The sequence below is a fragment of the Papio anubis genome, chromosome 11, assembly GCF_008728515.1.
Source record: "Papio anubis isolate 15944 chromosome 11, Panubis1.0, whole genome shotgun sequence".
In the NCBI taxonomy this organism is placed as follows: domain Eukaryota; kingdom Metazoa; phylum Chordata; class Mammalia; order Primates; family Cercopithecidae; genus Papio; species Papio anubis.
This window is the reverse complement of record NC_044986.1, coordinates 112,856,283-112,881,828: the sequence shown is the minus strand read 5'-3', so window position 1 is coordinate 112,881,828 and position 25,546 is coordinate 112,856,283. Positions and strand designations below refer to the sequence as shown.

The window sequence follows — 25,546 nt, the reverse complement described above, 5'->3', positions numbered from 1 at the left end:
CCCCGCGCACCCGTGAATCCCGGCGCCGGACACCTGGAGCGCCCGGAGGTTAGCGGAGCCTGTTTTCGGTAACAAGAGCCCAAGAAGCATCCTGCAGGCTTTCTGCTTTTTGAGTGTATTTTAAAGCGAAAACGGGTGGAAAGCTATGTATGCTCAGTTAACTATGTCTAGATGTAAGCGTTTTTTAAAAAAACACAGATGGAGGCCTCCCTCCGAGGATGCCTGGGATTCTCCTCTTTCTGTGGGCGGCAGCGACCCCCCTGCGGCTCTAGCCTCCACTAAGGGATCTGCGGGGAAGACACAGGGAAGACCAACTCCGCACACTAGATTTGATTAATGATTTATTTTGATTAACGCCGTCACAGTGACGCCTTGGCGTAGTCCCTGTTTACCCGGGTCCCAGCCTCGACCCCGCACGGACCGCGAGGGTGGGTAGCTGGGGAAGGACGCAGGAAAGGGGCGGGGCCTTGGTCGGGCGGGGCCTGGGGTGGGCGGGGCCTGGGGGCGGGGCCCGGGAAATTCCCCGGCAAGGGCTGGGAGCGGCTGGCGGTCAGCTGAGCGGCGCTGGGCGGGGTCGCGAGGCCGCGCATCAGCCCGAGGCTCCCCAAGCCCTGGTGCCCCAGCCACCGCAGCTGGCGCCGCCGCCCCCCGGCAGGTTCCCTGGTCAACGTCCCATCCTGGTCGGCAGCTCTCTCCAGGCGGCACGATGCCAAGGAAGCAGTGACCCTGAGCGAAGCCAAGCCGGGCTGGCAGGTGAGCCAGGGCAGGAGGCTGCAGGGGTGGGCGAGGGGGCGGCGGCTCCTTCCCGACGGGCTCTTCTCCGGCCTGAAAACGGTTCCCGCCGCCCTGCCCCGCGGCCCGGAGCCTGTCGGGGTGAGTGGCGAGGGATGGGGCGGCCCTCCCGCGAGACTGCTGCCCTGGGAGGATCCCCAGGCCCGGGCGGGTCCTGACCTGGTGGGAAAGGGTGGGTACTGAACAGAGGGTGGGTCCAAGAAGCGTCCAGGGCCGGCCTGGGGGCCACAGGTAACCCCTCTGCGGGTCACCCGGAGGCTTGGAGGTGACGTCCTCCCGCAGGCTGGGAAGGATTCCGCAGCCAGTTCCTGGCCATAAGGAGGAGGTGGTTACAGACACACCTGTGGGAGACGTGGGACCACTACTTGAGCTGAATGAGGTGCCCAGGGTCCGTACCACAGAGTGACCCCTTTCTAAGGGGGTGGGAATCCACATAGACTACTGTGTCTAGGAGAGTCTGTACACTCTATATAGAGAGAATATTTGATGAGGCCGAGAACCCCAAAGGAATTGTTTTTGCCATCGAAATGTATAAGCTACAGGGAGTAAACAACGCTCAAAGAAAATGAAACCCAGGTTCCGGCCTGGCCTCCACCACCAGGAAAACTGTTGTATGGAAATGTACACCATGGAACTGTTTGTAAGGATGAAATGGAAAATGAAAGCATAGAAAAGTAAGGCAATGTGAGAACCTCAGAAGCCTTTGGAGCTGGTTAGCAAGGTGCAGGCAGTGTGAACAGAAGAACCCACCTTGCTCTTTTGACCCAGGGAGAGAAGAGTTAGCGGGGCCAGGCTGCCTCCCAGGACAGGTGCAGTTTTGGGGCAGGGGCTGGAGAGGTCCCAGGGCAGACGCCAAGGCCAGGGATTGCCCTGGAGTGGACAAGGCAAGTTTAAATGTGACCTTTAGAGAGAGGACGATCATTGATTTAAGTCCTGGCATAACTGATCTGTTTTTCCACTGGGCCAATTTTGGGTGTTCTTTATATATTATGTACAACACTGTAAAAGTAGCAGCTTCTTTTTTATAAATTAACCTTTAGGTTGCATATTATGCTAGGAATATAACTAACCTAACCTCCCCCGCCTCCCGTCTCCGGAAAACCAAACTTTATTCTGGAAGGCAACTGGACACTGTATTATGTCCTGCTGAACTCTCGCCCTTAGGTAGAGGTGTGTAAGTATTCTGGCCATGAAATACACCCTCTGTTTTTTAGAGATTTGGCATATTTGATATATGTTCTTTGGAATTTATGAAATAGAAAACCCAAAGGAAAAGGAAAAATATTAAATTCTTTAAAAAAACATATTTCATTTAGAAAGAAAAAATTATTTTAAAAGCTTTGGTTGTTACCACTTTGACATGTGTATGAGGATTATTAGCATCTGCATTACGAAGTGATACCCAGATGACTTTGCAGTGACAGAAAAAAAGCACTTCTAATTTTTCAAATAAGTTAGAAAAGTGGATTTCGAGAATCTGGAAGTGAATGCCGTGGAACTGTGGAGAAACTCCTAACAACACTGGCATGCTGAGTTTGTCACCTACACAGCAGAAAGCATTTTACAGGTATTACACTTAAAAATACCTCATTATGCTATATTTTCAATTGATTTCAACATTTGCTGCAAACCTGCTATGTGCCAGTGTCTAGTAAGAATAACATGGAGAGAAAGTACACGGGCAAACGATAGCAGTAATTTCAGAGTGGGCGGAGGAGGTGGAAATGCAGAGTGTTCTTGGGTGCTCCGGTAGGAACAGTTCATATGACACAGGACATCATATTTAAGCTGAACATTGATCTGTCCAGTGGAAGTTTGCCAGGACACAAGGGGAGCCAGACATTTCGGGCAGAGGGCAGAAGAGAGGCAAGGACGCAGAAACAGAAGAATGCAGGGAACCGCGAGCTCTTTAAGGTGCCTTGGGTATGAGTGTTTTGGTGGCAGGAGGTGACTCTGGTGGGTCAGTTGGGCCTGGGGCCTGAAAGGCCACATTTGTCTTGCTAAGAAGCTGAAAGTCTGTCTTGTACGGGAAGGATGGACTCAGGGGACTGACCTCATATTGCAAAAGAAACCATGAGGGCAACAGGACTGAAATTGACAGGGCTGAAAGTCATTTAGGAGGCTGTTAAAATGTATTCAACAGATATTTACTGAGCTCTCCCTTCTATGTGGCAAGTAATGTTCTCAGTCCCGGGGATACAGCAGTGGACAAAATAGGCAGAACCCCTGTCCTTTGTGGAGGTCAATGTGGCTGTGGTACAGACAAGATAAGGGCCTGAACTAAGCCTGTGGGGATGGAGAGGAGGCAGTGGATTTTAGAAACACTTAGGAGGGCCAGGCGTGGTGGCTCATGCCTGTAATCCCAGCACTTTGGGAGGCCGAGGCGGGTGAATCACTTGAGATCAGGAGTTCAAGACCAGCCTGGCCAAAGTGGTGAAACCCCGTCTCTACTAAAGATACAAAAATTAGCTGGGCATGGTGGCATGCGCCTGTAATCCCAGCTACTTGGGAGGCTGAGGTGGGAGAATCGCTTGAACTAGGGAGGCGGAGGTTGCAGTGAGCTGAGATTGTGCCACGGTAGTCTAGCCTAGGCAACAGAGTGAGACTGAGTCTTAATTAAAAAAAAAAAAAAAAAAAAAGAATTATTTAGGAGGTAGAGGTGATGGCATTTGGTGACCCATTAGACTTGGGGAAAAGGGGACTGGGAAGAATCAAGCCTCACTCCCTTGGGCAGCTAGGTTAAAGCTGCTGCCATTTTCTGTATATTACTAAAATACAAAGTCGCAATATCCCTTCTAGTGTGTAATGATGAAGCTGCTTTTACCCATTTAGTAGGATGCATACTCTAAGTTCTTTTTCCAGGGTGGTGAAGGATTTAGTTGATGCAATGTTAGAATCTCGCCCCCCCTTGTGAACCCAGAGTCTTCATAGAATTTGCCAGTAGCCAACTCTTGTCTCTGGTCGAAAATCAAGTTTTCACTGTTTAAAACTCATTTATCCCATGTAGGGATTGAACCTATGAATACTTCGTTAACAAATTTGAAGACTTGGCCATACCAGGGCAAGGGCCTAACCTTATACCTCGTCCGATGTCCACTGTGGGGAAGTCAGTGTAAAGCAGGTACCATTTGACACATAATGACTTTCTGACCACTAGAGCCATCCCACAGTGGAATAGACAGTGCCTGCTAAGGTCACTGCACTTGTGCTGTGTCATTGAAACACTCAAGCCTGCTCTATAGGATCATGTGCCATCGAAACCAGACAAGACATTCTTGCATTGAATATGTTGGTCTGGATCATCTCTAAGGCCAACTCAGGAATCAGATTTATGCTGGCGTTTGCAAGGTCAAGTCATGACTATAATTACTTGATCTCTGGAATTTAAATGTATATACACACACATGCACACACACACACACACACACACACAGAGTCAGGAATTGAGATAGCAGATATGCGAATAAAATCTAGGGGACTTGCTTTTGACCATCCATTTACTAGGCAGTCCTCAGTCTTCCTCATTGGTGGAATCTTGACAAATCCTGTGCTCAATTAATTCATCCTTCCATCATTAAATATCACTTTTGCTTAGAAAGAACATACTTCACATCTAGGTCAGTTGATTATGGGAAACTCTGTTATTAGATAGAATCTTAGAATAAATGGCTTATTGTTCAGTTCCCACCTATGAGATCACTTGGACTCAGGAAGGGGAACATCACACACCGGGGCCTATCATGGGGAGGGGGGAGGGGGGAGGGATTGCATTGGGAGTTATACCTGATGTAAATGACGAGTTGATGGGTGCAGCACAGCAACATGGCACAAGTATACATATGTAACAAACCTGCACGTTATGCACATGTACCCTGCAACTTAAAGTATAATAATAATAAATAAATTTAAAAAAATAAATAAAAAATAAAAAAATAAAAAAAAAAAGAATAAATGACTTAGTTCCAGTTTCTGTAACCTTCAAAGACATGTGCAAGGATATTGTCTTTTATCAGTTGAACATAGCTCAAGGTGATGTTAAAAACAGAGAATGAAGCTTTCTGTAACTGGCATTCCACCAATAGATATTTCATATGTGCACTGCACAGTGATAGCTCATAGTGATGCCCTAAGATAACCTAAGAATTATGAAGTGCCCGTTGAGTCATCCAAAATCAAATTACTTTTTTTTTTTTTTTTTTTTTTTGAGACAGAGTCTCACTCTGTCACCCAGGCTGGAGTGCCATAGGATGATCTCAGCTCACTGCAACCTCTGCCTCCCAGGTTCAAGCAATTCTCATGTCTCAGCTCCCAAGTAGCTGGGACTACAGGCGTGTACCACTACACTCAGCTATTTTTTTTTTTTTTGACTATTACAAAAGTTTATTTAACAAAAAGTCTAATATGAAAATGTACATGACCTAACTTTTACATCATAGTAAAACAGGCCCTGTGGAGAGAGGACATGGGTTTCTCTGCTGAACAGCCATTTTTTATACCCATTCCAGGGCTTCTGACATGATGATACTATTTCCTCATATTACCACCATTCCAATATTGTTCTGTTGCCCACTGGTCACTATCTCCATACATTCATCTATCGCAAGATTCATAAAGGGATCAAATCCCCACAATATTCCTCGGACATGTCTGCTACCATTTAATGTCAGTGATAACTTATTGTCCATTAGTCCCCTCTAGCCATCTGTCTAGAACATGATGCTATTCAGTGATAACTTCTTGTCCATTAGTCCCCTCTAGCCATCTGTCTAGAACATGATGCTATTCGAGATGTTCAACAAAAGGTGACATTCGAGATCTTCAAGAAACGAAGGAGGGAGAGTGCGGGGTGACCAGGGGCCTGACCGCAGGGCCGGGAGGCGAGTCAGCCAGAAGGAGGTGCAGTGGCTGCTGGCATTAACCATGCCGATGCGCGAGCTTTGCCGCTAATTTTTGTATTTTTAGTAGAGATGGGGTTTCACCATATTGGCCGGGCTAATCTCAAACTCCTGGCCTCAAGTGATCTGCCCACCGTGGCTTCCCAAAGTCCTGGGCATAAGCCACTGCACCCGGCATCAATTAAATTACTTTTAGTAAAATTTTGATATTAAGTGTTTACATGCTTATATTTACCATATATGCTAACTTCTTATGTTTGATGACATTTGAATTACAAAATATTTTTTCTAACAATACTGGATATCACAGAATTTGCTGTCATTAGGACAGGTATAGCTATTTGTGAGAGTGACTGGCCTGCCGGTGATACTTGGTGTACATGCATTGAAGAGTGGGGTTTAGACTGTGGTCTTTCTAGAAACTAAAGAATATTTTTCGTAGCGTTGTTGAGCTGAAAGCAACAACATAAGGATTACCATTTGCTGGATGAATCAATAAATATCACTAGAGGTCATATGACTTCCTAAGGCCTCACATCTGGCTAATGGTACAAATGCTTTTTTCTGTGGCCTCCCTTAGCACGACCCTGCTTTTTTCCCCATATGCTTATAAAATCCGGGCAATGTAAGAAGTCAGAAACACTGATGTAACAACTAGAAGCAGTTTTAACTTTATTATGGTGGTGTCTGTAGGCTTGGTGGAGGCATAAAAGGTCATGGAGGGGCCGGCACAGTGGCTCAAGCCTGTAATTCCAGCACTTTGGGAGGCCGAGATGGGTGGATCACCTGAGGTCATGAGTTCAAGACCAGTCTGGTCTGGCCAACGTGGCAAAACCCTGTCTCTACTAAAAATACAAAATTAGCCGGGTGTGGTGGCACATGCCTGTAATCCCAACTACTTGGGAGGCTGAGGCAGGAGAATCACTTGAATCTGAAAGGCAGAGGTTGCAGCGAGCTGAGATTACACCACTGCTCTCCAGTCTGGGCGATGAAGTAAGACTCTGTCTGAGAAACAAAAAAAAAGTTCATGGAGGGGAAACATCTTAACAATTTTCAAAGAAATGTCTCTTTTCTCCCCCTCTCTTCTCCTCCCCTCCCCTTCCTTTCCTTTCCTTTTCAGAAAAAAACATAAAGGAGAAATTTGTGCATATAATAAGATGAAACCAAACACATTTCTAAAAATCTACTTAGATTCTTTTTTTTAAAAAAAATCTGTTAAATATTTTCATGGCCTTTGTAAAATATAGTATAATCACTGAATACCTAAGAAAAATTAAATGTTGGCAAGTAAATGATACATATGACAAGGATTTTCTCTTTTAGGTCTATTACCTAGAATTTTAGTATTCCTCTGCAAAATAGGTAGGAACATTGTTACTCAGTAAAACCCCATTTTAATGAGATGATTCTTGGTACCAAAAAAATGAATTTTACAGAAAATTAGAAACTGATAGTCTATTCAGATTATTTTGGGGAGAAGAAAAGCAGTCTGTTCTAGTCACCTAATGCTAAGCTAAGGAACACTTCTGTATTATACCTGTTTTCTAAATGAATGTGGGTGTGTGCAACATAGATATAAAAGGTTCAAAAATGAATCCTATGGTTTTTCCGTGTTTTTTGCTTCATGAAATTGCCATCACCCTCATTACATGACTACATGAGAATGACCCTCTTGGTGCTAGCTCTTATAGGAAGAAGTGGCACAGGCTGCCCTGTCACAGGGTATGGTAGATAGCTCTGTCTCTGATTACCTACAAGTTCCTCACACCAAAAGGAGGTTATCAGGTATTGCTTCCAGAAGATCTACAGAAAGCCCAAGGTATTGCCTCCTGTGGCCAAGGATGCAACACCACATTGGTACATTTGGTTTTATTTTAATTGATGGCTATTAAATGCACACATAGATATTATGACGCAGTTACATGTCAGAAACAGGCAGTTCTCTTACCTCTGTCTTCCAGGGACTGATATCTTGTGTAATGGATTCTCCACAACTCGGGGGTCACACAGGCTCCATCGTCATGAGTGGCTGATGGATCTCACAGAGACCAATGCCTTTCCCCAGTTAGAAATGGGATGCTCGCTTCCAGGTTCTCTCTTCACCCCTTTTGTGCATCCGTGGCTTTCTGCCTGATCACAGTTGTACAGTGTGCATTGTTGCTTGATACCTATTTGTTGGATAGATGGGTTTAAAATTATTTTCTAACGGCCAGACACAGTGGCTTATGCCTGTAATGTCAGCACTTTTGGAGGCCGAGGCCAGCAGATCACCTGAAGTCAGGAGTTTGAGACCACCCTGGCTAACATGGTGAAATCCCGTCTCTACTAAAAATACAAAAATGGGCCAGGCGTGGTGGCTCACCCCTGTAGTCCCAGCTACTTGGGAGGCTGAGACAGGAGAATCACTTGAACCTGGGAGGTGGAGGTTGCAGTGAGCTGAGATCGCTCCACTGCACTCCAGCCTGGGCAACAGAGAGAGACTCTCTCAAAAAAAACCAGAAACAATCTTCTAACAATAAACATCCTGGAAGTAATAATATGCTTTTTCAGGCATCTCTCTGGACTTTGGCCACTCTTGATCTTTGTGGAATGGGTGTGTAGGCCACGTGTATACAGTGTTAGCGGGGAGGAGTTGCCTTTGCTATGTATTGCTTTATGATCTATCCCCATCAACTCTTGAAGAAAATACATCATTTTCACCAAGTGTGAAGGTGGAAATTTGTGCTGAAGATGTTTGCCCGGGTGGTAGGTAACACAGAAGCACAGCGGAGATTCACTCATTTGTCTTGCATTTCTCTGTCCACATGGACCCCTCTACAAAACAAAGTGATATGTGTAAAAAAATTTCAGACCATGCAATAAGTAAAGACATCTTAGTCTTTTCAGTATGCATTGAAAAATAGAATATGAAGGCCTAACTACTCAGTAGTATAATAACTTTGTTGTTTTACAAGGTGTGACTTTGACACCTGGTGGTGCCACTTCCTGGTCTTGGATGAGCTGTACGCCTCTGTAAACCCAGCTTCCTCACCTATAAACAGCTGCCTGGTTCAGCGTTAATGAAGATTAGTCAGTGACAGGCCTGGTGTGCCGAGTCCGCACATAGTAAGCATTCAAAGAATGTTAATTCTCCCTTTCTTCTTAACCAAAAATACAAGAAACAAAATGTAGTTTTAAAAACAGTTTTTTGAGATACAATTCGCTTACTGTGCAATTCACTCAAAATAAGGAGATTTGAATTTGAAGATTTGCATGGAAAATTTTTTTCAGGATACTTTGCCCATGTCTACATATATCCTGGTCATCATGATGTCATACCCTCATCTCCCTCCCCCATTTCCCAGATCTTCATTGTACCCTTTTATACACCCATACACACACACACACACACGCACACATACACTTTTCTGAAGCTAGATATACTTTTTTGTTGTTTAAAAGGAAGAATTAAAAATGTTCAAAATGTAACTGGAGAGAAAGTGGGCAACTTTGGGAGTAAATACTAGCAATCGCCAATGGGTTTGTGGGACTCCCGGGGATGCCTGGTGGGGCGGGGGACAGTTCTATTTTCAACGGGTGACTTTTCCTCAGGAACTTCTGCAATGTCCCATCAACCTCTCAGCTGCCTCACTGAAAATGGGGGCAGCCCCAGTGAAAGCACAGGAAATGGACCCCCCCAACTGGCCCACCCAAACCTGGACACGTTCACCCCGGAGGAGCTGCTGCAGCAGATGAAAGAGCTCCTGACCGAGAACCACCAGCTGAAAGGTAAGCAGGGCTGGCTCATGCATGCCCCGTTCATCCCGGGCCTTCAAGAAATGCCATCCCTTTGCACTAAGGCTTGGTGGTGAGCTCCCTTCTCCCCGTTTCCGTAGGTGGTAGCGGGTGGGGAAGCACAGGATTTAGCTTTTGGCAAGGCTAAATCTGTTCTGATATTTACTTTTGGATACAGGTAAAAATAAAAATTGTGTGTATCTCAAGGAACTAGCATAATGAAATTTAACCCATTCAAAAGGAAAAAGAGACTGGGTGTGGTGGCTCATGCCTGTAATTCCAGCACTTTGGGAGGCTGTGGTGGAAGGATTGCTTGAGTCCAGGAGTTCAAGACCAACCTGGGCAAGATGGCAAGACCTCATCCCTACAAAAAAATTAAAAAAAAAAAAAGCTGGGCGTGGTGGTGCATGCCTCTGGTCCTAGCTACTGAGGAGGCTGAGGTTGGAGGACTGCTTGAGCCCGGGAAGTTGGAGCTGCAGTGAGCCGTGATCGTGCCACTGTACTTCAGCCTGAATGACAGAGAGAGACCCTGACTCAAAAAAAAGGGAAAAAGGAAGAAGGGCTGCTATGGTTCCAGAGTTAGTCCTAAATATTACCTTATTAAGAGAAAGCCTCCTGGTATCTCAGGCCATGGCTTTGGGCAGGACCAGTGTTTGAACCTAGGAGTAGTAAGAACTTCCTTAGTTCCTGGTAACCATAGATATTTAGATATTTGTGCTGTAGTGGCAGTACCCAAATCAACTTTATTCTCTTGGGACTTTTAAGGACTAGAAATGATGTTCATCCCACTAGTCTTTTCTGTAAGCAAAAACCACTTCATCTTTTTGCTGCTGACCCTTGGGCCGAGGCTAACCATGGCATCTTCCGATTCAGAGCCATGTGGTCAAGTGGACTAGAGGGAGATTTGGTTCATCAAATCAAGTCCACTTTCCTAATGTGTGACCCCATCACTCTGAACCTCCTGCAGAAGCCATGAAGCTAAATAATCAAGCCATGAAAGGGCGATTTGAGGAGCTTTCGGCCTGGACAGAGAAACAGAAGGAAGAACGCCAGTTTTTTGAGACACAGAGCAAAGAAGCCAAAGAGCGTCTCATGGCCTTGAGTCACGAGAATGAGAGATTGAAGGAAGAGCTTGGAAAACTGAAAGGGAAATCAGAAAGGTCATCTGAGGTGAGCAGACTGATCCATTGTGATTTTTTTTTTTCCCATAACATTTGCAGTAGAATCTTATGTGTCTAGACCCCTAGATCAAAACCTGTCATGGTTCAGTCTGGATTGGTGTTTTGCCTGGTCTTGGAAGAAGTGCTTTTGCTCAAAAGATTGGTTGCCTTATTAAGGGTCATGGATAATCTCTTTTAGGGGAAAGAAAGTTGTAAAGCTTTGACCATATTGACTGTAGGCAAAAGAACAGGAAGGTTATATAAATCATCGTCCTGTATTCATTATAGATGGTTCGGATGGGCCTCTACATAGAACCATCCATTGTTGTTAGTTTCTGTCTTTGATATTAAAAATGTGTTTAAAAAACTCATTACTCAGATTTTTTACTTGTTGACCTTGTCTGTCAGTCTAAAATGGAGATTATCCACTTTACATTTTCCTTTTTAAAAATGTTTTGGAAAATGTCCTGTTGTGGTAAGAGGCTATCGCGTTGCCACAGATGAAAAGAGAAAGAGACACATTTTTCTTGACCCAAAGGACCTGGAAAAACGTGCTCATACCTGGGAGTGGATGTCAGAGACGTTAGTCACGACACAACCCAGAACACGTTTGAAGTCCCCACGGGGCGTGGTTTGTTAAGGAGGCCTCTGCTGTCCATGCCAGGTGTGGGGAGAAGGGGCGTGTGTGGGTATTGATGGGAGGAAAAGGGCAGGAGGTTGGGTGGTGAGAGCTCTTTTTCCTTCCTTTCTGGAATTTTAGACAACAGTTTATGAGTCCACTATTGCCAAACTGTGGTCGATTATTTCTATAGTATCAGATTATTCCAGCATGGCAAGGAAGGCTTTCTTTCTTGTCGTAAAGTTACTTTAAATTTTGATATATTTGAATACAATAAAATAATGTAAAAATTTCCACTTTAAATGTTATATCAAAATAAAGTGTCGGCTAGGTGCAGTGGCTCACACCTGTAATCCCAGCACTGTGGGAGGCTAAGGTGGGTGGATCACCTGAGGTCAGGAGTTCGAGACCAGCCTGGCCAACATGGTGAAACCCCGTCTCTACTAAAAATACAAAAATTAGCCGGGCGTGGTGGTGCATGCCTGTAGTCCCAGCTACTTAGGAGGCTGAGGTAGGAGAATTGCTTGAACCTGAGAGGCGGAGGATGCAGTGAGCTGAGATCGCGCCATTGCATTCCAGCCTGGGCAACAGAGCGAGACTCTGTCTGGGAAAAAAAAAAAATTGTCAGGTAAAAGCTGGAATTTTCTACATTAAAGCACAGGGCATAAAGGTGTTGAGAAACTTGTCAGTAGGTGTGGGGGCAATTGAGTCGCATGGCCAGGTCGTTTGTTTGATTTGTATTTGTTTTTTGGCTTTTTTTTTTTTTGAGGTGGAATCTTGCTCTGTCACCCAGGCTGGAATACAGTGGCGTAATCTCAGCTCACTGCAAGCTCTGCCTCCCGAGTTCATGCCATTCTCCTGCCTCAGCCGCCTGAGTAGCTGGGACTACAGGCGCCCACCACCACGCCCAGCTAATATTTTTGTATTTTTAGTAGAGATGGGGTTTCACTGTGTTAGTCAGGATGGTCTCGATCTCCTGACCTTCATGATCCGCCCGCCTTGGCCTCCCAAAGTGCTGGGATTACAGGCACGAGCCACCGTGCCCCGCCTGGCCTTTTTTTTTTTTTTTTTTTTTTTTTTTTGAGACAGGGTCTTGGCAGTCTTGAACTCCTGGGCTCAGGCAGTCTCCCTGCCTTAGCCTCCCAAGTAATGGGGACTACAGGTGTGCGCCACCACACCTGGCTAATTATTAAATTTTTTGTAAAGATGGAGGTCTTGCTATGTTGCCCAGGCTGGTCTCAAACTCCTGGCTTCAAGGGATCCTCCCAAAACTTCAGCCTCAGCCTCCCAAAACTCTGGGATTACAGGCATGAGCCCATGGTGCTGGGCCTTAGTTTGATCTGTTCATTCACTTTACTCCTTGTCATCTCCAGGACCCCACTGATGACTCCAGGCTTCCCAGGGCAGAAGCGGAGCAGGAAAAGGACCAGCTCAGGACCCAGGTGACGAGGCTACAAGCAGAGAAGGCAGACCTGTTGGGCATTGTGTCTGAACTGCAGCTCAAACTGAACTCCAGCGGCTCCTCGGAAGACTCCTTTGTTGAAATTAGGATGGCTGTAAGTTTTTGGTTTTATTTTTGTTTTGAACAAACTATAAAGCTTCACCTGGAAAGATGAAACAAGTACCACTTTTTCTTGTCAACACAAGCCAAGGATTGAGGAAATTCCAGTGTAGCAAAGATAAATTGGCTCTCATTTTTTAAGTATAGCATAATGCATATAAGGGTTGTGATAGCTAAAATGGAAAAATATTAATTACCTTTTATGATGAAAGATGTAGTCTTTTCTTTTCATCATGTCCTGGCAAATTGAACATTTTTGTGACTGACCTGAAAAGGAAAAAACCCACACAAGCATGAACTTTCTGTCATTTTTCAAACTAGATTTCAAAGCTGTATTCCGCAGTTCACTTAAGGGAGCTGCAAACATGTTTTTAACAACAGAACCCTCTTTTTTGTTTTGAGATGGAGTTTCACTCTGTCCCCCAGGCTGGAGTGCAGTGATGCGATCTCAGCTCACTGCAGCCTCTGCCTCCGGGGTTCAAAAGATTCTGGTGTTTCACCCTCCCAAGTAGCTGAGACTACAGGCACATGCCAGCACACCTGGCTAATTTTTTGTATTTTTAATAAAAAAGACAGGGTTTTGCCGTGTTGGCCAGACTGGTCTCAAACTCCCGGCCTCAAGTGATCCACCCGCCTCGGCCTCCCAAAGTGCTGGGATGACAGGCGTGAGCCACCGCGCCTGGCCAACGGAACCCTCTTTTCAAACGAAGTGGTACAAGGAACGCTGGTGTATTAAAAAGAAGAAGAGGAGAAAAGAAAGAGCAGAACTGCTCTGGTTGTAGGTTGAGGGAGTGTCCTGGCTTTTCCTTCCTTTTCCACAACAGCTACTCAGGAGCCTCTGAGAACTGAGTTTGAAGCCATTGCTATCAAAATCAAATGTCTCCGCAACCCAAAATGAAGTGGGCTAAGCGAGGAGGCCCTAAGCTCTTGAGAAGCATCTGTTACAACTGTGCCTGGCTGCAGGGACAGCCCTATTGAAGAGCAGAGCAGGTCGATGCACCAGGTGGGGGCCTCTCCTTCACTGTGCTAACAAAGATTAGGTAGGGAGAAAGATAAACAAGGATCAAATCATCTGCAATACAGTGTAGTACTCACTTTCACTGAGCCAGAGTACATATCTGATACAGGAAAAGGGGCTGGCTGGGTGTAGTGGCTCACGCCTGTAATCCCAGCACTTTGGGAGGCTGAGGAGGCAGGATCGCTTGAGCCCAGGAGTTCAAGACCAGCCTGGGCAACCTGGCGAAACCCTGTGTGTACAAAAAAAACTACAAAATGTTAGCTAGGCACGTTGGCATGCGCCTGTACTCCCAGCTACTCACGAGGCTGAGGCAGGAGAATCACTTGAACCCGGGAGTTTGAGAGGCTGCAGTGTGCCATGATTGTGCCACTGTACTCCAGCCTGGGTGACAGAGCAAGACTCTGTCTTTAAATTTAAAAAAAAAAAAAAAGGAAAAAATTGTGTCACTGGAAGAGAAAAATGTACATTGTAGATAAGTCAGGAGGAGTGGGGAGCAACTTGCAAAAAAGCTCACCTACTGGTTATATCTGACATATGGGTGTGTGACTATCTTTGTTTTCTGATTTATTTGCTGCACTAGAGTTAGGAAACGGCTCTGAATAACCTTGCCATCCATGCCCCCTCATACATTTTAGTGGCCAAAATCAAGAGAATTAAAATGTTAATTGGAAAAGCATATTTTGTCAGAGTACCCTTTCTGCAAGTGATCGAAGATTACCGAGACAGAAGTTTAACCAAAGAACCTTACGCTTCTGTCAATAACTGATAAACTGCAGGAAACCCAACAGCATATGAGAAGTTTCCAAATGAAGCTTCTTCCTTCAGGGTGCATGGTTAGCATCTCATTCTCCCTATCAGATGAGTGACAGTTATTTTTAGTGTAAACATGTTTTGCTTGCTTTTCTTCTGTGAACTGTAAAGCACTGCCCAAGATTTAGGAAGAAATACCAAAAATATCTAGAACCCCCATGGGCCCAAGCAGAGAAAAAAATATATGTGTGTGTATTTTTTATAATAGATGTATCTATATTTATATTATATAATGAATATATTATATGTAATATAATAGATATTAATTATATAATTAATACATAATTATATAATTACATATTTAACATTATATATTTATATAATATATAATCTATATTTCTATATCTAAATATGTATCTAAATATATATATTTATATGCATATATATAGGGAACCATCTTTGTGCATTTTTGAAGATTTTCCCTGGGAACTTAATGGAATATAAATGTCTTTCAAATCCTGTGGGTCTTGGACTTCTTGTTCCCTAAGTGACCTGCGGTGCATACAAATTTCTAACGGGAACCAACTTGGCCAAGATGGCGCTTTGTGAATCTCATTCACAGAAACTGCCTCTTTTTTAACTTTACCTCAGTGAGTTCTAGCGTTTTGCGTTTTAAAGGACTGTCTGAGAAGGATATGTGGAGTTGTCACCAGCTCTCCATGACCTTAACCTTGAGAAAGAGGGAACTGCCAAGGAAAGGGAGGAGCAGATAAGCTTTCATGTTTACGGAGTCGGGTAGAATGTGTATGGCGAGAGGAAACTGACCTTCACGCCGTAGCCGGGATATTTATAATCCCAACAGGGTGCGCCGGGTGAGGGGAGGGTACATTTCCATTCCACTGGAGCCACCCGGTTTAAACACTACACATCTGAATGTCTGGAAGGGGCCTTGGGTTGCATGTCACAAAAATTCATCTTTTGTCTTTTTTTTTCTTTTGACAATTTGTCTTGCAGACGTATTGTGTTAAATCCCTTGCGTTTCTGTTTTTACAGGAAGGAGAAGCAGAAGGGTCAGTAAAAGAAATCAAGCATAGTCCTGGGCCCACGAGAACAGTCTCCATTGGCACGTATGTGAAGGAAGACTCGGGCTGCCAGGCAGACCAGCTGGGCAGGCTTGTCACGGGGAGCTTATCACTGGGTGCTTGTCACTGGAGGTCAAATGTAGTGACCTGAGGAAGTAACTTCTTTATGATTTATACCAGGACCTTTCAAGAATATTTGGTTTGAATGCTGTTTAATGTTGCAGCTCAAGCTGGCAGAGATTAAAAACTGTTTGATTCCCGTTTGGCCCACACTGACTGTTCTGTTCTAGTGGTGTCTCACCAGCAGACGAAAAGTGAAAGCAAACTGGTTCTCAGTCAAACCAATGAGACATGTTTGCTCATTGGTTCCCCAGTGCCATTTGACCCAGACCAGCCTGCCCAGCTTCCATAAGTGAAATATTTTCATTTTCTTTTCCCTGCTACTCCCCAGTTATAAGCTGGCATGACCAATACTGGAACATCTTTTGTAACAATGACCGATAGCACTCTCAGTCAACGTGGATGTCGCCTGAAAGGACCCAGATTTCTTATCTGTGGAGTCTCAAGTGTACCTGTCCCATGTAGATGTGAGGAAACAGATGTCTTAAATAGTGGCAGGGCCTTGGAGAGGGAGGCAGACCTAGAACTGAGTGCCTGAACCTCTTGACTCTTACAAGCAGTGCTCACCAAGGAGACTGCTAGCTTGCCTTCTGCAAGCTGCTTACCCCTGTGATCATCTATTCAAGAGACAATTGTCTGAAAAGATCTCTGAGGATCTCTTATCTCATAGTTTTTTTTTGTTTGCTTTGTTTTGTTTTGTTTTTTTGAGATGGAGTTTCACTCTGCCACCCAGGCTGGAGTGCAGTGGTGCAATCTTAACTCACTGCAACGTCCGCCTCCCAGGTACAAGCGATTCTTCTGCCTCAGCCTTCCGAGTAGCTGGGACTCCAGGTGCCTGCTACCACGCCCAGCTAACTTTTTGTGTTTTTAATAGAGACAGGGTTTCACCGTGTTGACCAGGCTGGTCTTGAACTCCTGACCTCAAGTGATCCGCCTGTCTCAACCTCCCAAAGTACTGGATTTATAGGCGTGAGCCACTGCGCCTGGCCATCTGATAGATTTTTAAAACCTTCTTTGTGTAACTTGATGAATGTGCATATAGAATGACTTCCAAAATGTGAAAAAAATTGTCTTCTATTATGTTTCTAAGCCCTTGTATGAGGAAGAAAGTAAGTATTAGATAATATTCTTTCGTCAGAGTAATTGGCATAAACGAAAGTAATTCCCTTTTTTGGTTAAAAATTCTTCACGTTTCCCCCAAATTGCTTTTTTAATATTCAAAGACATTCCTGGAAGTAGTGGCAAATAAAAAAGTCCTGGTTGAAATTTCAAAGCCACTTGCTCATCATTCATATCCAGATGCAAAGACCACTTCCTCTTTAAGCCATATGGCTATTTTTAAAATAACAGCTCTGTACCATTTGTGAGTATCGTAATTACTCTGAGATTGATTTCTAGGTTTGGAGTTGGAGCTTCAGAGTCCTGGAAACTGGGATTTAATTCTGGCTGTTTATTAGCTATGTGAACCCGAGTTGGTGACTCAGAGTAGCTGCCGTTAGCATCATCATAGTCATCCCTCATGTTTTGTAACAGTGATCATGATTTTGTTTGTCACTGATATGTCTCTTGATTTAGTCAGATTTTGAAATTGAGAAAAATACTTGACATATCATAGCGCCTCCGTTTCTCTGCTCTCATTATTTGAAACCACAAGTGAAAAAGGTTTTCTCCCCTTGACTTAAGCTGTGATGGTCTCTGTTAACTTGGAGAAAGGCCAGTGGTCTGTACAATGTGCCTTTATCTTTTGTCTGACTGCAGTCCCCTTTGAGACTAGATCTCTGGAAGGCTTGCCACCTTCAGCCACGGCTGCTTCTGCTGAACTGTTCCGTGGGTTTTGTGGTCTGGTGTCAGGTACACAGTGACTGTTTGGAGGAAGTGGGTGTGTGCAGTGTAAGGCTGGCCTCTCCAGAGCCTCACTGAGTCTCCACACCTTCCCTAGGAAGCATGGAGGAGCTTGGCACTGGGGGTCCCAGGACCAGCTGTGCTTGTTCACTAGTTGAGAATTAGTTGGAGAATGTTCTGGAAAGCAGTTCCTTTAAGCTGGTCCCAGTTATATTGGGTTACTCTGTTCTTAGGCTTTGGTATTTTTCTGATGAAAACCTTTTAACCTTTATACTGACCATGGCATTGTCTAAATATAGGAGCAGATCTGCAGAGGGGGCCAAGAATTACTTGGAACATGAGGAGTTAACTGTGAGCCAGCTCCTGCTGTGCCTAAGGGAAGGGAATCAGAAGGTGGAGAGACTTGAAATTGCACTCAAGGAGGCCAAAGAAAGGTATGAAATCGCTTAACTTGAAATATGTGTTTTTTTTAAAACGGCTTTACTGAAGTATAATTAAGATACCATACAGTTCACCCATTTAAAGTATACATTTCAGTGTTTTTTAGAATATTCCCAGGATTGTGCAACCACTGTTACTACAATATAATTTTAGAACATTTTCTCCCCCAAATGGCACTCACTGTTTGCTCCTCCAAGCAACGTGCTTTCTGTCTCTATAGACTTGGCCATTCTGGACATTTCATATAAATGGAATTATACAGTCTGTGCTCTGTTGTGACTGGCATCTTTCACTTAACATAATGTTTTTGAGGTTCATCTACAATGTAGCATGTATCAGTACTTCCTTTTCCTTGCTGAATAACCTTCCATTGTCCATATATACAACATTTTGTTCATTCATTCATCAGTTGATAAACATTAGGGTTGTTGCTACTTTTTACCTATTATAAATAATGCTGCTGTGAACATTATGTACAGGTTTTTGCTTGGACATGTGTTTTTAATTCTCTGGGGTGTATCATTACGGGTGGAATTGCTGGGTCATGTGGAACCTCTATTTCATATTCTAAGGAACCAGCAAATCATTTTCCAAAGCAGCTGTGCCATTTCACATTCCCACCAGCAGTGTATGAGCATTCACTTTCTCCACGTCCATACCAATGCTTGTTTCTCACTGTCTTTCACGTTGACTTCAGCCATCCTAGTGGACGTGAATTGGTATCTCATAGTTCTGATTTGTATTTCCCTAGTGACAGTGATGTTGAGCATCTTTTCATGTTGACTGTTTGTTTGCTTTGGAGAAAAGTCTCTTCAGAGCCTTTGCCCATTTTAAAAAATTCGGTTATTTGTCTTTTTATGTGGAATTATAAGAGTTCATTTTACATGCTGGATACAAGTCCCTTATTAAATATACGATCTGCAACTATTTTCTCCCATTCCATGGATCATCTTTTCACTTGATGTTATCATTTGCAGCACATTTGTTTTTATTTTGATGTAATACAATTTATCTCCTTTTTCTTTTGTCACCTGTGCTTTTGATGTCCCATCTGAGACTCTGTTGCCTAACCCAAGGTCACGAAGATTTACTCCTATATTTTCTCTTAAGAATTTTGTAGTTTTAGCCAGGCGCGGTGGCTCACGCCTGTAATCCCAACACTCTGGGAGGCCGAGCGGGCGGATCACAAGGTCAGGAGATCAAGGCCATCCTGTCTAACACGGTGAAACCCCGTCTCTAATAAAAAAATACAAAAAACTAGCCGGGCGAGGTGGCGGGCGCCTGTAGTCCCAGCTACTCGGGAGGCTGAGGCAGGAGAATGGCGTGAACCCGGGAGGCGGAACTTGCAGTGGGCGGAGATCGCGCCACTGCACTTCAGCCTGGGAGACAGAGCTAGACTCCGTCTCAAAAAAAAAAAAAGAATTTTGTAGTTTTATCTCTGACATTTAAGCCTGTGGTCCATTTTGAGTTTGTTTCCATGTATGTTGTGATATAGGAGTCCAACTTCATTAGACTCTCAGTTCTGTTTCATTGATCTATATGTCTGTCTTTATGCCAGCACCACAATGTCTTGAGTACTATAGCTTTGTAGTAAGTTTTGAAATCAGGAAGTGTATTAGCCCGTTTTCATACTGCTATAAAGAACCGCCTGAGACTGGGTAATTTATAAAAGAAAGAGGTTTAACTGACTCACAGTTCAGCATGGCTGGGGAGGCCTTGGGAAACTTACAATCCTGGCAGAACGCGAAGGGGAAGCAAGGCACCTGCTTCTCAAGGCGGCAGGAAGGAGAAGGAACACAGGAGGCCCTACCACACATTTATAAAACCATCAGATCTTGTGAGAACTCACTCACTATCACGAGAACAGCATGGGGGACCCTGCCCCTATGATTCAGTTACCTCCTCCTGGTCTCTCCCTTGACACACAGGGATTATGGAGATTACAATTCAAGATGAGATCTGGGTGGGGACACACAGCCTAACCATATGAGGAAGTGTGTGCCTTCCAACTTTGTTTTTCTTTTTAAAGACTGTTGGCTCTTCTGGGTTCTTTGCTGTTCCATAAGAATTTTAGGATCAGCTTGTTAATTTGTGAAAAAAGCCAGCTGGGGTTTTACTAGGGATTGCATTGTATCCCCAAAGCATTTGGGGAGAATTGCCATCTTCAGGATTGTGTCATCTGCAGAGATAGACTTGCTTCTTCTTTTCCAGTATGAATGCCTTTTACTTCTTTTTCTTACCTGATTATCCTGTCAAAACAAACAAAAAAAAAGTGTTAAATAGAAATGTAGAGAGCAGGCATCCTTGTCTTGTTCCTAATCTTAGGGGGAAAGCTAAGGCCCCACCTTTGTCATCACTTTCAGAGGTTCCTGGTGTCACTCATGCTTGAATGTCCTGGAGTTCCCACATTGTGAATCTGGTTGCTTCTTGGCTCTCCCTACTGTTGGCTCAAAGGTTGGCCTTCTTGGGCTGGTAAGGCCCCACTCAGACCTATTCCTACTTTCCATTCCATATTTTCCTACTATTATTTCCTCTCCCTTTTCCTTTGGTCCTGTAGGCACATGGCTTTTTGAAAGTCCTTTTAGTAGAGTTTGGGCTGGGAAAAAAATTATATGCATACATTCAACCCATTATCGTTAACCACAGTCTCTCTTGTTTCATTTGGATTGGGATGGCTTCCTGTGGTTATGATTTGGTGTTAAGAATGGTGTTACTTTTTTTGTTGTTGTTTATTCAGTGACTTTTAAACTTAGCTATGTCCTAAAAGGAAAAGTCTTTCCTTCTCTACTGAATTCTTATAAATGAGATACCATGTTCATGGAAAACACATGCATCCACGTGTGTAAACACACACAAAAACAATTTCAAAAACATTGCTGTATAGTACAGTTCCATGAAAACAGATGGTGTTCAAGATGAGTTACAATTGCCTTTTACCTCTGTGTGTATTCATCTGTGAATCAATTCTAGCCAATTTTAGGATGAAAAATAAAACTAATGCTAATATAGTGAATGTGTAGAGATTTTGAAAACCCCTGATCCTTTATCCCAGTTGTAAACAATGTTCTTTTTAGTGCTTCTGTAATTGCTATTTCTCTTAAAGCCAAGGAGAAAGTAACTTTTCTACCTTCTGTGATTTTCCAGAGTTTCAGATTTTGAAAAGAAAGCAAGTAATCGCTCTGAGATTGAAACCCAGACAGAGGGGAGCACAGAGAAAGAGAACGAGGAAGAGAAAGGCCCAGAGACTGTGAGTCCTAAGATTCCACGGCCACTGTCACACCCACACACACAAGAATAGTCCAGCCACTGAATTCAAATCTCATGATGTGTTATTTGCTTTAGAAATGTAGAAATCATGTTGATGTTGAATATTATCTATCTATTCCTTTTATATTTCCTTGTCCTGGTCTGTGTCAATTGTAGCAAGATGTATTTCTTTTTTTTTTTTTTTTTTTTGAGACAGAGTGAGACTCTGTCACCAGGCTGGAATGCAGTGGCACGATCTCAGCTCACTGCAACCTCCACTTCTCGGGTCCAAGCAGTTCTCCTGCCTCAGCCTCTCAACTAGCTGGGATTACAGGCACCTGCCACCATGCCCGGCTAATTTTTGTATTTTTAATAGAGACAGGGTTTCACCATGTTGGTCAGGATGGTCTCGATCTCTTGACCTCGTGATCCTCCCACCTCAGCCTCACAGAGTGCTGGGATTACAGACGTGAGCCACCGCGCCTGACTGCGAGATGTATTTCTATCAGTATTCTACAAAACCATTTCCTATGTCTCTTCTTGACTGATTTCTTCTCCTCAGTCCTTCAATGAAGAAGCCTACTGTATGAAAAAGGAATTTTGTCCACTTTATAACGAGATAATTTGAGGATATGACTCAGAAATGTGAGGGAGAATTGAAAGATTTGGGTTCTATCCCTTTACTGGTTTGAATAAAGTAGTTCGAAAGAGAAAGGTTCAGTGTTGTCTTGTTCAGTGTTGTCTGGTAATTGAGAGGTGCCTTTGAGTCTGCAGAGTCTTCAGCTTAGGGAAGTTAATGAAGCCGTGAAGGTTGATGGCCATAGTGGCGCACGTGAAAGGCATTTACATAAAATACTCACTTTAGGTAATTAATTTATTCAACAAATATGTATGTTGAATGCCTACCATATGCCAGGAGATTGAGACCTTACTGTTGAAAGGAGAGAGAACATTTAGAAAACAGATGAAGAGACCACCAGTGAATAATAGTTCTCTGTTTGACTAAAACTAATTCAGCAGCCAGTAGCAGGGAAGTGTGGTCTTTCAAGGCATCAGAAACTCATCTACAAAAATTATAGAGCTTCCAGGAAAAAGACTGCACAACAAAAATAGTTGAGTAAACTAGAAACATACGCTGGAAAGGGAGTATGGGGGCAAGTTGTTAGCTGGATAGATAGGACTGTGCTTTGACACCTCTGTGGTCTGTGATCTCTGAACCTGGAATAAGGTTTTTTTTGGAAACGGAGTCTCGCTCTGTCGCCCAGGCTGGAGTGCCGTGGCGCGATCTCAGCTCACTGCAAGCTCCGCCTTCCAGGTTCACACCATTCTCTTGCCTCAGCCTCCCGAGTAGCTGGGACTACAGGTGACCACCACCATGCCCGGCTAATTTTTTATAGTTTTAGTAGAGACTGGGTTTCACCGTGTTAGCTGGGATGGTCTCAATCTCCTGAACTTGTGATCCACCCGCCTCAGCCTCCCAAAGTGCTGGGATTACAGGCGTGAGCCACCGCGCCTGGCCAGGGTTCATTTTAATAGCGGTAAAGTCATTATCACAGTGCATCCAAATTGATTAGTTCATGCTTTATTAGGAAACAGAAGTTACCCAAAGCTTAGCAAACTAAGTACCAAGTATCCAAAACATTCTTTTCCTACACGATGTTTGGGGTATTGTCAAAGTTGAATCAGTTCACCAACCAGGCTTAATTGGCTGCTAATGGCTCAGACTGTTTTCTCCCAAAGAGGTTTGTTTAATCTCTGATGATAATTGTCTACATATGTTTGGAATTTCCCATATGATAGATTGGAAGCGAAGTGGAAGCATTGAACCTTCAGGTGACATCTCTGTTTAAGGAGCTTCAAGAGGCTCATACAAAACTCAGTGAAGCCGAGCTAATGAAGAAGAGACTTCAAGAAAAGTAAGAATGCGAGAGCAGTTTTATCCTCCTTTGAAATACACATTTTTACAAAGTATACTAAAAACAGAGATTTTTTTACTATGTTATAACTAAAAGAAAAACAGACACCTAATTAAAATATGAATTCAGAAAATACTAATGTTCCAGTTAATGTGTGAACATGAAATACCTGTAATATGAGGGGATGGGGACTGGAGAACTTGAATTCTACCTCTTAGGGGTATTTGTTAAATGTAGGAGCTTGTGTGAGATCTCTACAAAGCTGTGAGCTAATTTTCCTGTTTTTGACTTAAGCCGAGGACAGTGACGTGAATAAGCATAAAGAAAGATGAAAAGAGCATAAAGATCTTGAGTGACATTTATTTATTTGGAAAAAGGTCAATTTCAATTCATCATTTCAATCAGTTAATTATTTCAGGCTAACATGTAGATTGAGAGTTTGGCATTTGCTTGTTTCTCTTGATGTAAGAAGTTACCCAAAACTTAGCAAACCTAAGTTGATGTTGTTCGATTGGATTCATTGGCAAACATGTTTCTAGCCCAATACGGAGGCGTGTGTGTTTTCTTGAGGTTATAATTCCCAACACTCTGTAGTATTATGGTAACGTGGCAGCTACAACTAAGGACTTTGGACAAACAGACCTAGATTTGACATGTGGGTCTACAACTTATTTGTGTTGGGCAAGGTATTTATTTCACTTCTCTGCGCCTGTCTTGTCATTTGGAAATTGTGTGTTCTAATTTCTTCTATATACATTGTGTTAAATGGTATGTCTAATGCGCTGGGCATTAATGCTTTGTGCGTAACTGTCATTTATTTGTATTATATTGAAATTCTCTTTCTGATCTTTAAGAAGACTTAGGGGAACTTCCTTTTTCCCTTACTGAATCTTTGTCAGAAACTAAAGTCTTTGCAATGGACAGAACCTGTAACTTTTTTTTTAATATAAAAGATATCTATGCATCACTACATGAGAAGCACCTTTAGCTAATTACTACTCTGGTCTGTGTTTAAATACTAAAGATGTATCTGTATGACTAGTTAAAACAATTATTCAAAGAGGACAGTACTGCGTGTGAGCTTAGATCTGTACTTTTTGATGTTTAGGCGTAAGGGTTCAGAAATATGGTCAGGTCTAGTAAAGAAGCAAGGAGGATTATGTATTTTATTTTGCATTCATAAACCCTACAGCCCTAAAATTCTTGTATTGTACATAACCTTGGGATTTGTTTAAAAGCCACTGAGTCAGCAAGGAGCCTTGTTTATCCTCATGAAACCTTGACCTTTCTTAGGTGTCAGGCCCTTGAAAGGAAAAATTCTGCAACTCCATCAGAGTTGAATGAAAAGCAAGAGCTTGTTTATACTAACAAAAAGTTAGAGCTACAAGTGGAAAGCATGCTCTCGGAAATCAAAATGGAACAGGCTAAAACGGAGGATGAAAAGTGAGTATGCCGAGTCAGAAGGGCGGCGACGGGGCAGAGGAGGGAGACTCGCCTTTTTATACGGATTGGAATTCGGATTTGAGAATCAATTTTTAAAAATTTCTTTTTCACTTATCTGAAGGAGTCCTAGGAGACTTCTCAGAGGGGATAAAGCTTAAAAGTGTTGTCATAGGCCAGGCGCGGTGGCTCAAGCCTGTAATCCCAGCACTTTGGGAGGCCGAGACGGGCGGATCACGAGGTCAGGAGATCGAGACCATCCTGGCTAACACAGTGAAACCCCGTCTCTACTAAAAATACAAAAACTTAGCCGGGCGAGGTGGCAGGCGCCTGTAGTCCCAGCTACTCGGGAGGCTGAGGTAGGAGAATGGCGTGAACCCGGGAGGCGGAGCTTGCAGTGAGCTGAGATCCGGCCACTGCACTCCAGCCTGGATGACAGAGCGAGACTCCGTCTCAAAAAAAAAAAAAAAAGTGTTGTCATAATAAAATGATGCTGATTGTTTGCACTCTGTCTTGATCTTTCAGAAAAATTTTTTTTTTGAGAGTAAGAAATGCTAGTAGGTGGTGGGATGATAAAGGTAGGCGAGATTTTTCTACTTGAGTGTTCAGAAGGTTGGGAGGCAAAACTATAAGTTTCTATGACATTTTCCCCAGGATTCCATTTTTTTATATCTTTTTTAATAGGTCCAAATTAGCCATGTTACAGTTGACACACAACAAGCTTCTTCAAGAACATAATCATGCATTGAAAACGATTGAGGAGCTAACAAGAAAAGAGGTATTCACCGCAAAAAAATTACTTCCATAGCCTAGTAATGAACAGAAACTGTTGAAGATTTTGTATATAAAATAGTTGCATGAATCCTTCACTAAGTCTGGTTTCAAAGGTT

At 43.4% G+C, this 25,546-nt stretch overlaps 1 protein-coding gene and 1 pseudogene across 3 annotated transcripts in view; one reads left to right on the top strand and one right to left on the bottom strand.

Moving 5' to 3' along the window:
- The first annotated feature begins 518 nt into the window (after positions 1-518).
- The window catches only part of OPTN (optineurin), a 36,696-nt gene continuing 11,668 nt past the window's right edge, over positions 519-25,546 (top strand). The window contains exons 1-12 of one of the 3 annotated variants that reach the window (XM_031652508.1): positions 544-753; positions 2,251-2,359; positions 8,642-8,792; positions 9,279-9,455; positions 10,429-10,631; positions 12,614-12,796; positions 15,623-15,696; positions 17,913-18,047; positions 21,199-21,301; positions 23,101-23,216; positions 24,510-24,659; positions 25,341-25,434. In XM_031652508.1, coding sequence (XP_031508368.1) covers positions 9,290-9,455; positions 10,429-10,631; positions 12,614-12,796; positions 15,623-15,696; positions 17,913-18,047; positions 21,199-21,301; positions 23,101-23,216; positions 24,510-24,659; positions 25,341-25,434 — 1,224 coding nt within the window. In that variant the 5' untranslated portion in view covers positions 544-753; positions 2,251-2,359; positions 8,642-8,792; positions 9,279-9,289. Of the gene's footprint in view, positions 754-2,250; positions 2,360-8,641; positions 8,793-9,278; positions 9,456-10,428; positions 10,632-12,613; positions 12,797-15,622; positions 15,697-17,912; positions 18,048-21,198; positions 21,302-23,100; positions 23,217-24,509; positions 24,660-25,340; positions 25,435-25,546 lie in introns of all 3 variants that reach the window. The other 2 variants (XM_009213983.3, XM_009213984.3) reach the window with 2 other exon arrangements.
- Positions 5,283-5,484, bottom strand: LOC108587515 (annotated as a pseudogene).